General features: G+C 40.7%; 1 protein-coding gene across 8 annotated transcripts in view; it reads right to left on the bottom strand.

Annotated features, from left to right (window-relative positions):
• The window catches only part of yap1 (Yes1 associated transcriptional regulator), a 120,263-nt gene that overhangs the window by 23,567 nt on the left and 80,479 nt on the right, over positions 1 to 16,217 (bottom strand). For 4 of the 8 annotated variants that reach the window (XM_008108058.3, XM_008108060.3, XM_016992672.2 and 1 more), the window contains one exon: positions 1,910 to 2,100. In XM_008108058.3, the coding sequence (XP_008106265.1) occupies positions 1,910 to 2,100 (191 nt within the window). The remainder of the gene's footprint in view (positions 1 to 1,909; positions 2,101 to 16,217) is intronic. The other 4 variants (XM_003219300.4, XM_008108059.3, XM_008108061.3 and 1 more) reach the window with 1 other exon arrangement.

The raw sequence follows: 16,217 nt of genomic DNA, 5'->3' as shown, positions 1-16,217 counted from the left end.
TCCAGTTTACACAAAGCAGTTATCCCTGAAACGGTTCCGTCAGTATATAAAGAGTTAGACTTGAGAATAAGTGCAGAGGAAGCAAAAGATGACGGAGGCAAAAGCCTGAGATCTCCAAGAACATGAAATTATTGGATAATACGCAGCCCATCACCTAGAGAGAAAAGGTGGGAAAGCTAAATAGGATCCTCTCAAAGAAGTTAGGATGTCTGTGATGCCCCATAAACTTTGCAAAAGTAATGCCAGAGACATGAGATAAGGAGCTAATCAACCATTAGCAAAAGACTGATTGAAAGCAACAGTTTTGAAGAATAAGCTTCACTATATCTTTGGGTCTGTATCTCCAGTTTTGAAAAAAACAAAAGAAAAGGGAAAAGCCCAAAAACCATGTAGAAACATTTCTTAACATTCTATAAAGTACTTAAAACTGGAAAGAGGATACTCAATGATTCTGTTTAGTTTTAAGAAAGCTAAACCCTTGAAAACTGATTTAAATAAAATAGGCACTGTCTAACCTACGTGACTCTCTACACCTCCATTTTCTGCCTTGAAACTCACACAGAGAAACTGTTCACAATGGGATGCATAAATAATTCCATCAACAGTTGTCACTGTTGGCCGTTTTTGGTCTAAAATTATTTAGCTGCTTGTGTCCCCTGTATTTTATCGGTTTTATATTTGTTCATTTATGCAATGCTTTTGACACGAAATTTAAAAAAACAATTAGCTAAGTGGTTTGGTGATTATCTTCCCATCTGCTATAAGAACTCTTCCCACATTTATTTATCTTGACTTAATGTTATCAATTATATATCTAAATTGTCTCAAAGCATATGGTGTTTGAACTCAAACAAGAGTTCTGAGTAGATCTGGGCTCTCCCAAATTGTAATATAAAAACAGCTTCCAAAACACTCTACCAAAAGCTATGGAGACAGATATTAGCTATGATGGATTTTAAAAAAAATCCAGAGAATAGACTTATTCATGGCTATTTTTAAAATCGTGTTGGAAACAACTTGCAAGTAGCTTCTGGTGTGAGAGAATTGGCCATCTACAGAGACGTTGCCAGGGGACATCCAGATGTGTTACTGGGAGGCTTCTCTTATGTCCCCGCAAGCTACAGCTGGCAGATGGAAGCTCACTCTGTCTTGTGGAGTCGAACCGGCAACCTTCAGATCAGCAACCCAACTTCAGGTCAGCACCACTGCAGCTCTGAACCATGGGAGCAAATGGCTATGAACCATAGGAGCAAAATGGTGCCTCCACCTACAAAGCTATTACATCTCTAAATAATAAATGCTAGCTTAGTTAGTCATTGTTGGAAGCAAAATGATGAACTATGTTCTCAAAACAATGGCTTATTTTGTTTTTACAAACAAGCTGTGAGAGAAGTAAGAGAAACTGTAAAAGTATACGAAGCCCAAACACAGCAATACGGAATCCATTTCTGCAGCTCATCACGAAGCAGGAAAATTCAGCAGGAACAGATACATCCATGCAAAGGATTAATAATTTTACAAGGCAACCCAGCAGGTTGTTTTGCCCATAGCAGAGGTTTAAGAAATGAAAAAAGTACCAGCACTAGGAAATAGCCCTTGTACCAGAGGTTATAGCAAAAGCACATACATTCACACAGAAGCGTTCCGAAGAAGTCACAAACCCGGAGATGTGTTCACAGCTATAGCAGTTCTGTTTGCTTGCTCCTATGTTGTTTGCTTGGGACATTTATTCAAAGGAGGAAATATTCTTTAGGACACATAAACCTGAATATTTACCCTCCATGCATGATACAAGCACCCCTTCCTCCCGCAGTTTGCTGGCGTTTGCGACCACCACTGCAAGGTGGCAAATATAACGTCATACATGCACACACAACAAATGGTATTGTAATGGAGGTGCATTTCTAACCTGCGGCCTCACCTGCCGAAGCAACTCTTGATGCTTCAGTCGCAACCTTTCTTTTTCCATCTGCAGCTGCTGCAGCCTCATCTGCTGCTGTTGACTGGAGTTGCCTCCTCCCAGCACCCCGCCAGGCGGACTTTGGGGGGCCAGCGGAGGGGGTTTCACCGGAGTGCTTTGGCTGATTCTCTGGCTCATAGCTGTGGAGGTAAACAACAGGACAAGAAGGTTAAAACCATTGAAGGTGGTGTTCAAGAAACTGGACTGAAAGAGAGATGTCCAAAAGGAATATATCACCAGGTTGCAGAAGTCACCAACATCTATGATGCATCTTGTGCTTAAGGGCTTAAATGCATAAACAATAGCAGTATCTTTAATTCCACAGTAGTAACCTCAAGCTTGCTATTAATTTGTGATCAATTGTCAGCAGGCCTCTTCAGGCTCCGACAATTGGTCTTGGCCACCATAATTGCTTCCATACTTCATTTATTGACTATAATGTTTGTTGTTTGTTTGTTTCAACATCTGTAGCTGTTTTCATTTGTAGAGTTTGAAAATGCTCACAAAATACCCACAGTGACTTTTTAAGAGCGGAATTCATGTCCACCTGTCTCTCAGTTTATGATTTCTACCTCTAAGTCCTTTCCAACATTTTCCAAATTCCAAACCTACTGAGAATAATTGCAGCCAGAACTGTATCAGTTATCAGGCTTAGACAAATATCTATAAGCTCCCATGTACTTTATTATTCTTCAGTGCAGAATTTGGCTTTTCTTAAAATGATGATTGCTTTCTTTCTTTATATTCTGACGTTCTCCCAACAATGGGACACAAGGCAACTAACTATCTATTTAAAATAATACAGATAAAAACTAGACAAGAGCATTAATATAAATTATAAAGATATAATTAAAACAATTAAACCATGTATAAAGTTTAAACATTAAACATATTAAAAGACTATATACCTTAAAACAGCACTGTGCAGCATTAAAAGCCCAACCTTAGTAAGACTTTAAACCGTGTTTAGTCAAGCTCACTCAATCTATAGTTTTTAAATGGCAAAGCAGCATTCCTCTATTCATACAGAAAATATAATCTGCCCTACCTATAAAGAGTATTCAGGGTAATTTAAGATAAATGAATACATCCTGACATCGAAAATAATAGAATAAATAATCGTAATCACTAAAACAGCTCAAGTGCTTGCCATTAACAAGACATCCGGAAACAAAGTAAGACTCTGAGCCAACTGAAGTAATGCTTTAGTGTTAAAGTGGGCTGCAAGATTCAAGCTATTAATTTAAATACGGTGCTGTTTCCTGATATGTTTTGTGTTGAGAGTTTTCTAATTGAGCGCATGAGCTGTTTTGGGTTCTGGATCATCAAATTTATCAAAATGAAAAGTAATGATTGAATGATGGACTGACTGATAGAATAATATGGTCAGTGCTTTAAATCAAAACTTAAGGGAATCTATTCCATAGAAAGTTCCACTTTCTATATAATACATTTGCTCACTGTCATGGCAGAAATTCAGAAGGTGGAACCTTTCCTGCTGTGGATGATGTGATGAAAAGCCAACATTATATTATTACAACATACCAGAATTCAGTAGGAAACTAATTTTCAGGAACAAGTCAATTTTTCTTGTTCCAAGAATCTGCTTCCCAGTGGGCATGGTTAAATCCTATACTGACATTTGGTTCATGCTTGGGTTGCTAAGATGGCAAAAACCTAACAAAAACTTTTTAACTAAAATGAAAACACGCTTTACAGCCAACTCAGGATTCCTATTTGTAGAACAAATTGTTTGGTTTATTGGAAGTGACTAGAATTCTGGAACCGTCATACTGGTCCATCCACCATAAGCCAGGGTTACCATATAAGATGCAAAAGAGATAAAACTATATTTTGCAAAAATGATAAAACACTGTTTTAAGAATATATATATATATAGGTGCTGCACACACAGACCTCTTTGCATGAATCTGAGGGAGGCCCTCAGAAAATTCATTTTGACACCTTTAGAATCATAGAATAGAATAGTAGAGTTGGAAGAGACCTCATGGGCCATCCAGTCCAACCCCCTGCCAAGAAGCAGGAAATCGCATTCAAAGCACCCCCGACAGATGGCCATCCAGCCTCTGCTTAAAAGCCTCCAAGGAAGGAGCCTCCACCACAGCCCGGGGGAGAGAGTTCCACTGTCGAACAGCTCTCACAGTGAGGAAGTTCTTCCTGATGTTCAGGTGGAATCTCCTTTCCTGTAGTTTGAAGCCATTATTCCGTGTCCTAGTCTGCAGGGCAGCAGAAAACAAGCTTGCTCCCTCCTCCCTATGACTTCCCTTCACGTATTTGTACATGGCTATCATGTCTCCTCTCAACCTTCTCTTCTGCAGGCTAAACATGCCAAGCTCTTTAAGCCGCTCCTCATAGGGCTTGTTCTCCAGACCCTTAATCATTTTAGTCGCCCTCCTCTGGACGCTTTCCAGCTTGTCAACATCTCCCTTCAACTGTGGTGCCCAGAATTGGACACAGTATTCCAGGTGTGGTCTGACCAAGGCAGAATAGAGGGGGAGCATGACTTCCCTGGATCTAGACGCTATTCCCCTATTGATGCAGGCCAGAATCCCGTTGGCTTTTTTAGCTGCTGCATCACATTGTTGGCTCATGTTTAACTTGTTGTCCACGAGGACTCCAAGGTCTTTTTCGCACACACTGCTGTCAAGCCAGGCGTCCCCCATTCTGTATCTTTGATTTCCATTTTTTCTGCCGAAATGAAGTATCTTGCATTTGTCCCTGTTGAACTTCATTTTGTTAGTTTCGGCCCATCTCTCTAGTCTGTCAAGATCGTTTTGAATTCTGCTTTCTCTATAAAAGTCGAAGCACGTATGCATATTTGTTGTTTTGTTTGTACCACAAAGGCTCCTACATGGCTTGATGGATCTGGACCAAACACATGCTCTTCATTACCCAACCTAAAATAATGTCAAGGATTCAACTACAAAATACACCCTGTTTTGGGGCAAGAAAAAAATGGCAAAATATCTAAAAGATTAGCTACTGGCCTACAAATATTTATGCACGCAGTGCTCAAATGAAACCACAAGAGGTCAGTATATAGATAGAAAGTATTAGCTATGGGTAGACAAAATTTATTTATTTATTGTGTCAGAAGCGAACCAAGGGTACAAGTTGTAATGGAGTTGCAAACAGAGATTTTTTAAGAAAGAAAAAAACTTGGCATTAATACTAAATGTCTTTTGACCAGTAGCTGGCCAGTTGGAGTGCCTCAGGTGTTGCTGTTAGAAAGTCCTCCATTGTGCCTGTAGCAGGGCTCTGACTGCATTGTAATAGGTGGTCTGTGGTTTTCTCTTCTCCACAGTTGCATGTTGCAAACTCCACTTTGTAACCCCATTTCTTAAGGTTGGTTCTGCATCTCGTGGTGCCAGAGCGCAGTCTGTTCAGCACCTTCCAAGTTGCCCAGTCTTCTTTGTGCTCAGGGGGGAGTCTCTCATCCGGCGTCAGCCACTGATTAAGGTTCCGGGTTTTAGCCTGCCACTTTTGGACTCTCACTTGCTGAAATGTTCCTGCAAGTATCTCTGTAGATCTTAGAAAGCTATTTCTTGACTTAAGGCGTTGGTGTGCTAGCTGATATCCGAACAGGGGATGGGCCAGAGATGCCAATGCTTTGGTCCTTTCGTTGTTCGCTGCTACTTCTCGGCGGATGTCACATGGTGCGATGCCGGCAAAGCAGTATAATTTCTCCAGTGGTGTAGGACGTAGACATCCTGTGATAATGCGGCATGTCTCATTAAGAGCCACCTCCACTGTTTTAACGTGGTGACATGAGGGCTATGGCTTCAAACTACAGGAAAGGAGATTCCACCTGAACGTTAGGAAGAACTTCCTCACTGTGAGAGCTGTTCAGCAGTGGAACCCTCTGCCCTGGAGTCCGGTGGAAGCTACTTCTTTGGAGGCTTTTAAGCAGAGGCTGGATGGCCATCTGTCAGGGGTGCTTTGAATGAGATTTTCCTACTTCTTGACAGGGGGTTGGACTGGATAGCCCATCAGTTCTCATACAATCTATGATTCTATAACACAGCCCTGAAGACCACAGTCAGGATATCTGCAAAGAAGGAAGCAATTTAATAAAGATTTGTTTTGGAAAGAGCGCATGTGTTCTCTTACTGAGAACAGCTATCTTCCAATAAGTTTTCACCAGAACAGGACGGTCTAAAAAATGGGTGAAGAAAACATTCACAAAAGAGATGTCTGGGAGAGAGAAAACAGGGCAGTGCGATGACAGCTGCTCCCCAGGGAAGCTCGCTTCACAATCTGGTTAACATCCAGGGTTGAACTAACCAAGCACTTGGGCAACAAACTCCGCTCTTCTGACTGCAAGCTTTAGCCAACTAGGCTGCTCCTAGGTCAGAGAAACAGAATACATTTACGATAAATATAGGCTTGTGCAGAAATGGTGCCAGTTTCCATTTTGGTTGTAAACAGACAGCCATCGGCCAGCTCTACTGGGCTTCAGATCAAACCCAGGCTATTTATAGACATGTGGCAAAAATAACCAAACACTTTTGATTCCCTGCAAAAACGTTCAGCCAGTGCAACTATTAACTTTCACGAGCGCAATTTCTTCGGGAACATCTCCTATAAAAACAATGAAAAGCGTTGAGGGATTGCACAAGAATATTCAATCTGCAAAATGGGTTAATTAGAGCAATCCTACACCCTAAAGCAGGCATGGGCAAACTTTGGCCCTCCAGGTGTTTTGGACTTCAACTCCCACAATTCCTAACAGCCTACCGGCTGTTAGGAATTGTGGGAGTTGAAGTCCAAAACACCTGGAGGGCCAAAGTTTGCCCATACCTGCAAAGGGAAAAAAGCAAAAACTTTTAGAAGCACAGAAGAAAATATTTCCTTTTCAAAAACGAAACTTGGCAAACATGTTGGCTCATTTATGTGCCCGACATCTATATTTTTCTAGTTTGCAAATGAAGCAGAAGGAAGCAACTTAAAGAGAGTTTTCATAGAGTTAAGTTGCCATTTAATAACCGGCTTTTAGAAACCTTTACTTGTGCTGCAACCTGAAAAACAGAGGGGTGGGGTAGGGAATCCATGACTAATTGAAGGGGTGGGAGATCTGGCACAGCAGCAGCCACACAAATAACACTTTAGCTGTGCAGCCTTCAGATGAAGCACTCATGTTTTTATGTACCTGAAATGCCACTTCAGAGGCTCAAGGAAAGCTTCCAATGATCTTTAAACACTTAGCTCATTTCTAAAAACACAAGCTGGAAAGGGAAAAAAAATAATTTCCTTTATCTGCTAGAACCAGGATTTACCCATTTCCTGTTTTTTGCTTTCATGGTATCAGAGAAGCATTTAAATACAGGGTTCTGTACCCACAAATAGGGCAAGTAGCACAGACCTCACAGGCAGAGAAGGAACAAACAAGCCTTTGTTCCAGAGAGGAAAGAGAGGGATTTGGGAGGGATTTGAAAAAAGAGGTATGGGGAGGAGCGCTTTTAATGCACACAGTTTAGCGTCACACACGAATTGAAACAGACACAATTTTAACAATGTCCATTTTTAGACAGAGGGATAATTTTACGATAGTTTTCTACTGTATGTACAGTAGAGTCTCACTTATCCAACATAAACGGGCCGGCAGAATGTTGGATAAGCGAATATGTTGTATAATAAAGAGAGATTAAGGAAAAGCCTATTAAATATCAAATTAGGTTATGATTTTACAAATTAAGCACCAAAACATCATGTTATACAACAAATTTGACAGAAAAAGTAGTTCAATACGCAGTAATGCTATGCAATAATTACTATATTTACGAATTTAGCGCCAAAATATCACGATGTATTGAAAACATTGACTACAAAAATGCGTTGGATAATCCAGAACGTTGGATAAGTGAGACTCTACTGTATTTGCATCTTCACTGTAGCACATCACCTGTTTAAGGGATATTTGATAATTAACCAAAGCAAAAATAATTACGCAACCTAGCTCCCTCCTTTCTCCAGTCAATAAAACAAACAGTTTAATTTTTTGCTTTTTAAAACATATAGGAAAAGGTAAAGATTTTCCCCTGACATTAAGTCTAGTTGTGTCCGACTCTGGAGGCTGGTACTCATCTCTGTTTCTAAGCCGAAGAGCCAAGGTAATGTGTCCAGCATAACTGCATGGAGTGCCGTTACCTTCCCACCGAAACGGTACCTATTGATCTACTCACATTTGCATGTTTTTGAACTGATAGGTTGGCAGAAGCTGAGACTAACAATGAGAGCTCATCCTGTCACGCAGATTTGAACTGCCGATCTTCCGGTCAGCAAGTTCTGTAACTTAGCGGTTTAACCCGCTTCGCCACTGTGGCCCTTTAATAGCACCCAAGATTCACCAGGTTTGGGATATTTTTTTTTAAAGGAGGAGGAAGAGGCAGGGTCTCAGCCCCAATGGCTCTGCCAGGCCCTCACCATTTTGTCCTCAGCCTCATGGGGTATGTCTTACATTCAATGGCACCTTATATTTGATGAAATACAGTATATAATGGAAGACCAGAAATGCTGCTTATAGACATAAAGAACCAAGGCGTAAGACAGATTATAGAAAATGCAACTTAAACTTGATGTTTACTTGAAAGGTAATTCTCACTGAACTTATTAGGTTTTACTCTCAGGTTACCAGACACAGCAATGTAGATCCAATTCTTTAGACCAACCTTTCTTTGACCAGGGACCACACTCCAATGTTAGTACCAAAAGGGTTACGAATCAGGTTTTGGTCAACTTTAGATTCGGTTTGGTTATTTGAGATGCCGATTCAGAAAACTGAATAGGATAGACCACATCAGTTCTAGTTTCTGATACAGAACATATGCCATCCAGTAGTCACCATCTACTTGCCCACAGAAAACCATATTTAACAATCTAGAGCTGATGTGGTCTATCCAATGCAATTTTCTGAATCAGAACCCCATATAACTCCAGGAACAAGCCCAAAAACGAAGACACCAAGGCACCCCCGCTTCCAACCGCCACTCGTGGGTTGTCCGTCTCTCCACTCCCGACATCCCCATTGCCTCGGCACTATAAGAGGGTTTTGCGAAACCAGTTGCTCTCGTTGCAACAGTGTAGTAATGGTGAGGTCGTGGACCATATTTTAGTTCTTGGGGACCACTGGTGGTCCATGGATCACAGGTTAGGAACCACTGCTTTAGACAAAGAACCATGAGTGCATCTACATCTACAATTTAACCGCATTGGCTCGATGCTTGAGAATCTTGAAATTTGTAGTTTGGTGATGAACCAGCGCTCTTTGGCAGAAAAGGTTAATGATCTTGTGAAACAGCAACTCCCATGATTCCAAAGAATTGAGGTATGGTAGTTAAAGTAGGGTCAAACTTCATTAATTCCACTGTGCAGATGCACCCTCAGAACTGCTTTGGACATTCAAAATAATAGATTTTGGACATCCAAGATCATAGATTGAATACCAGAGATGGATAGGCTAGAAAGACAACATTCCTCCTTACAGACAGGAGTCGTGGTGGTGCAATGGGTTAAACCCTTGTGCCGGATGAACTTCTGGCCTGAAGGTTACTGGTTCAAATCCACAAGATGAGGTAAGCTTTCAGCTTCCTGAGGGTATGCCTGATTCCGGCCACAGGGGGAGCAGCTGCTTCATCATCCACTGTGATGCTGACTTCCTCATTCCAAACAACAGCTGGACGATTTTTATGGTGGTGTAAATTAGTTAAATTAGCCTCCCCACGTATAAGTGGTACCTAAATTTCCTACTTGATAGCTGCAACTATCTTTTGGGTTGCTTAGGTCAACAACGAGCAGGGCTATTTTTTATTTTAATGATCGGGTGATCACTCTGCCACGGGCTGGCCTTGAACTCATGACCTCTTAGTCATAGTGATTTATTGCAGCTGGCTACTAACCAACTTGCACCACAACCTGGCCCTCTAGCTTGTAGGGACATGAGAGAAGCCTCCCAGCTAAGACGGCCAATTCTCTCACACCAGAAGCGAGTCGCTTCTGACACAATAAAATAAAATCTCTATAGACAAATTCACTGTGATCTGTATTGCACACAGACAAAAAGCATATTCATGAAACGGAGACTCTGCTTCAGAATGCCAATTGGAAATTGCATGATTGTTTTTCTAGACATCCCACACTCATAAAGAATTAACATGACACTGAAAATGATGCCATTTTCTATACACACAAACATACACCATTCAACACCATTCATAGCCATAGTGATGCAAAGCTCTTCATTTAATACAGCACTTGATACACCTTCAAAATTTGGAGCAGTCGTAAGCCGGTCCCAGGAATCTTTGCTTCTTTTACATAAGGCTTTTTCTGTTTGCATAATTCAATTAAGAACTGGTCCCCTTGTATTCTTGCACACAAAAAAGCATAATAGAATTTATGACTAAGCTGTTTAACTTTGCAGCATCAGCATGGCGCACCAACTTAAACTGGCAGTTTATAATTCATGTTGTTACGCAAGTACAGTAGAACTTTTCACTGGTTTTGTTTTCATCCTCACATACTGTAGAAAGTTTTGAAAGCAATTAAAATGGGAGAGTAACTCCAAACTTCAATGCTTTGCCTTTCATTAATACCGTCTGAAAATGTCATCTAAGAAAGTTTTATTTCGGAGGGCATAACTGACAAATTGGTTGATGCTTGCAAGGAAAATCCAATAGCATAAAAGTGCCTTGCATGCACCTCTCACATAATGTGCTTTCCAAATCATTACAAACATAGGCAGTGATCATCTTTGCACTATATTGATCAAGTATCAAGGATCTAACATATTTTAAGACCTTCCATACAACTTTCCCATTTTTATTAGAATATCTGCTACAGTTCTATAACAAAGACAGTTTGTGTTGTAAGACAATTTGAATTGTTTTTGTCATTATGCAAAGTCACAATTAGTAACTCAGTTATACTGCAATACAATTATGTATCATTAATTAAGGCTATATTTATTCTTGCAGCACTGCCTAGTTTGGAAGAAGTCAGCAATGCCATCAGCCAACAAAAAAACAACAAAGCCAGTGGACCTGATGGGATCCCTGCTGAAATCTTCAAAGAGGGTGGACCTGAGCTGATAAAACAACTCCACCAGCTCATTGAAAAAGTGTGGGTGACTGAGAAAATCCCAGCAGACTTCAAGGATGCCACCATCATCACCTTTTTCAAGAAAGGGGATAGAACAGACTGCGGAAACTATTGTGGTATCTCCCTCCTAACCTCTGCTGGGAAAATCCTAGCAAGAATCCTTGCAATCCGCCTTCTTCCTATCTCAGAAGACACCCTCCCAGAATCCCAGAATGGCTTCCGCCCCTCCAGAGGAACAGTGGACATGATCTTCACTGCACGACAGCTCCAAGAAAAATGCAGGGAACAAAATCAACCTCTGTAAATAGCATTCATTGACCCTGCAAGGGCATTTGACACAGTAAATCGCAGCGCCCTCTGGACCATCTTCCAAAAAATCGGGTGCCCTGACAAATTTGTGAACATCCTGCAGCTTCTCCATGGTGACATGATGGCAACAGTCTTGGACAGCAAGGGCTCCCAAAGCAACCCATTTAAGGTGGAATAAGGTGTCAAACAGGGATGTGCTATTGCCCCTACCTTATTTTCCATCTTCATTGTTATGATACTTCACCTTGTTGATGGGAAGCTTCCCGCCGGAGTGGAAATCATCTATCGGACAGATGGCAAGCTATGTAATCTCAGCAGACTGAAAGCCAAAACCAAGGTCACCACAATATCTATTATAGAACTCCAATATGCCAATGACAACGTAGTCTGTGTGCATTCAGAAGAAGACCTACAAGCCACTCTAAACACCTCTGCAGAAGCATACGAGAAGCTCGGCCTCGTATCGAGAAAACCAGCGATCTTCCAACAGGCACCAGCCAATCCCTCTGCAAGGCCAGAAATACAGATTAATGGTGTCACATTAGAAAATGTTGACCATTTCCGCTACCTTGGCAGCCACCTCTCCACAAAGTCAATATTGACACTGAAATACAACACAACCTGAGCTCTGCGAGTGCAGCATTTTTCTGAATGAAGCAGAGAGTGTTTGATGACCGGGACATCCGTAGAGATACCAAGGTGCTCATTTATAAAGCCATTGTCCTCCCAACCCTGCTCTACGCCTGCAAAACGTGGACGGTCTACAGACATCACACTCAACTCCTGGAGTGATTCCATCAGCGTTGCCTCAGAAAAATCCTGCAAATCTCTTGGGAAGACAGGCGGACAAATGTCAGCATGCTTGAGGAAGCAAAGACCACCACCAGCATTGAAGTGATACTCCTACATCATCAACTCCACTGGACTGGCCATATTGTCCAAATGCACGATGACCATCTCCCAAAGCAGTTACTTACTCCCAACTCAAGAATAGAAAACGGAATGTTGATCGACAGGAAAAGAGATTTAAAGATGGGCTTAAAGCCAACCTTAAAAACTGTGGCATAGACACTGAGAACTGGGAAGTTCTGGCCCTTGAGCGCTCTAACTGGAGGTCAGCTGCAGAATTCAAAGAGGCACAAATGGAGGGCTTAAGGGAGAAATGTGCCAAGAGGAAGGCACATCAAACCAATCCTGATTGGGACCCCCTTCCGTCTGGAAACCAATGTCTTCACTGCAGGAGAACATGTGGATCAAGAATAGGTCTCTTCAGCCACCTACGGACACAAACCCAAGACACCAGAATGGGAAGACCATCATCTTCAGCCTACGAGGGATCGCCTAAGATATTTATTCTGATACAAAAATCTTAAATTCTATAGCTAGTACTATGATTTTTTTTGTTTTTTCTGTCAAGTACAGAATACTGCAGCTATTATCTTTTCACATCTGTAAGTTACCTTCAGAAATACACAGACATGTTATATTTTTCTAGACATGGTTTACACTTACAGTATCTGCATAGCAATGAAGTCTGGAACTACTTTTTAATATTACCTGTATTGACAAAGTTAACACTATTTGGATGTTAAATCTAACAAAAGGAATCGAAATATTAAGCTATAGCAGTGTGTCTCAACCTGGGGATCAGGACTCCTGGGGGGAGGGCACAAGGGGGGTTCAGAGGGGTTGCTAAAGACCAGTATTTTCTGTTGGTCATGGTTCTGTGTGGGAAGCTTGCCCAATTCTATCATTGGTGAGGTTCAAGGGGCTCTTTGATTGTACATGAATTATAAATCCCAGCAACTACAACTCCCAAATGTCAAGGTCTACTTTCCCCAAACTCCACCAGTGTTCACATTTGGGCATATTGAGTATTTGTGCCAAGTTTGGTCCAAATCCATCATTGTTTGAGTCCACAGTGCTCTCTGGATGTAGGTGAACTACAACTCCAAAACTCAAGGTCAATACCCACCAACCCCTTCCAATATTTCCTATTGGTCATGGGAGTTATGTGTGTCAAGTTTGGTTCAATTCCATCATTGGTGGAGTTTGGAATGCTGTTTCAGTGTAGGTGAACTATAAATCTCAACAACTACAACCCCCGAAGTACAAAATCATCCCCCCCAACCCTACCACTATTCAAATTTGGGTGTATCAGATAATTGTGTAAATTTGCTCCAGTGACTGCCGATAGATCCTACATATCAGATATTTTCATTATTATTCATAACAATAGCAAAATGACAGTTATGAAGCACAGTAGCAATAAAAATAATTTGATAGTTGGGGGGTCACCACAACATGAAGAACTGTATTAAGGGGTTGCAGCATTAGAAATGTTGAGAACCATTGAGCTATAGGAAAGGCTTGTAGTGCATTAAAGTATTGTGCAATAGTTCTATAAAGTTACAAGATAGTTTAACAATGATAATGACAACTTTTTGTAATTTCTCAACTATTGTGAATATGAAAATGTATATATTTAACTCACTAACTTTCGAACAATTGAGTAAAAAGCAAAAAAAGATGTATTGTTCACACTTTGCCTCAAATAGCCGATTCTGTTGCTAGACAAGAAGCAAACACATACAATCACTTTTCCAACTCTGATGTAACAGAAAAGTACACAATTGATTGTGCAAGAGAAACACACAAGAGCCTGAGTAAAAGACTCATTCCCAGTCTTCTAAACATGGTTTAGAGAAGATTAGAAATGATTTATGTGTGACCTGACCTATTGTTCGGCAGTAATTGCTCAAGCAGTAGTGGTGAAGATAACTACCGGGTTTCGTTGAATACTTGGGAAATTCCAGTGTTGGAAAATAGGGGATATTCCGCTCTATCTCCCTGAAGCAACTCAGGGAGGATTACAGAACACATATACGCAAAAATTCAATGCTGTCATACAATTAACAAGGACAGACAGTACATAAACAGAGGTAAAGGCTTTCCCCATCTTTTTCCATTTCTGGCATCTGGGGGCTGTGCTCAATTCTGGCCATGGGAGGGTGCTATTGACCCATCTTTCATGCCGAGGAGCTTTGTCATCCTTAGACATCGTCCTGAACGAATCGCCGGCACGTCCTTATGGATGCCTTTTATTACCTCTCCGCTAAAAGCGGTACCTATTCACCTACTTAAATTTCTGTGTTCGATCTGCTAGGTGGGCAGGGAGCAGGGGCCGACAGAGAGCACTCACCCCGACCCAGGCTTTCGATTGGCAGGATTTTCTGCAGCTTGGCAGGTTTAATCCCCTGTGCTAAACCCGGCCAGTGTGTATTTTAGCACATACACGCATATTAAATGATGTTCTTCTAGGTATCACAATCTGTGTTGGTTTAAAATGATTTAGCTGTCTTAAACCCCAGTACTGGGAAAAGAAGCAAAAATGCAAAGATGACCAAAAAAAAAAAAAACCAACAGAAGAGGAGGAGGAGGAACTAGACGAAGAAGAAGAAATAATAATAAAGTACGTCACTGAATTTTGGGTAGTTTGTATAATATTTGCTACCGAATTTTAAATGGTTAGTGCAAGTTGAAACTCCTGCTTAAATTACTATGTTAAAGAAAACATACAAATAGATGCTTCATTTTAAACAAAACCTAGGAAAAATTAAGACCACTTTTTGATCCTACTATCTGAAAGGGAAGGAGAAGTTCAAGCAAAGATTCAGCATATATGATTTCTTCTTTTTCAGAATGCTTGTACAACTGAGGACATATTACTCTGATGTTTTGTTCTGTTCTGAATTTGGCATAGTAATATGAGGGTTCTGGGGAAAATGCGCTTTAGCTCTCATTATTGTGACATTTATTCAGGTTCAGCTTATAAAGAAGGAGTCGCCTATATTTTTTATGCTCGGGTGGGCCTTTTCTTGTGATCAAAAGAGACTTCCAGTTACAGTAGAGTCTCACTTATCCAATGTTCTGGATTATCCAATGCATTTTTGTCATCAATGTTTTCAATATATCGTGATATTTTGGTGCTAAATTCATAAATACAGTAATTACTACATAGCATTATTGTGTATTGAACTACTTTTTCTACCAAATTTGTTGTCTAACATGATGTTTTGGTGCTTCATTTGTAAAATCATAACCTAATTTGATGTTTAATAGGCTTTTCCTTAATGCCTCCTTATTATCCAACATATTCGCTTATCCAACATTCTGCCGGCCCGTTTACGTTGGATAAGCGAGACTCTACTGTACTTCCATTTTTTGATGTAAGGACATAAAACAAAGCAAGGATACATGTAGTGGACTTGCCTCTTACAGCCTTTAGAGCTTTCTCAACCAGGCTTCCATCAGATGTTGACAGGGGTTCCATGAGAAATCATGACTAAAAATGAGCTGTAAATATAATCATTGTTATACAGGTGATCCCAGAGGTCTATAATTTTACATAGGGGTTCCCTTCAGACTAATAATTTTAATGTAGAGCTTTCCTGAGACTTGAAAATTATTTCAAGGGTTCATTCAGGGAAAACATATTGACAAAGGCTGCCCTAGAGGGTGTGATGGCCCTTTTGAAGTTAATGAAAATTAAAATATAGTATTGGGTGTGGGCAAGCCCGTAGCCAAGGGAGCAGTTTAGGGGTTCCAACTACCCCAAATTTTCCAGGTTAAAAAACCTTGTTTACTTAAGAATTTTTACGGGTTAACCAAATCCCCAATGCCAAGTCTATAAGAAGCAAACATTAGAGTCTCTCCAGAACTGCAAGCACTATCTCAACCAAATTTTGATTACTCATACTATCATTACCTACCTTTCTACCAATTTACATTGTAATAGCAACAATAGCTGACATAGTAGAAGCAACCTAGT

Source organism: Anolis carolinensis, chromosome 3, assembly GCF_035594765.1.
Source record: "Anolis carolinensis isolate JA03-04 chromosome 3, rAnoCar3.1.pri, whole genome shotgun sequence".
NCBI lineage: Eukaryota > Metazoa > Chordata > Lepidosauria > Squamata > Dactyloidae > Anolis > Anolis carolinensis.
Note: the sequence above shows the minus strand (reverse complement) of the source record. Positions and strands in the feature narration are given on the sequence as shown.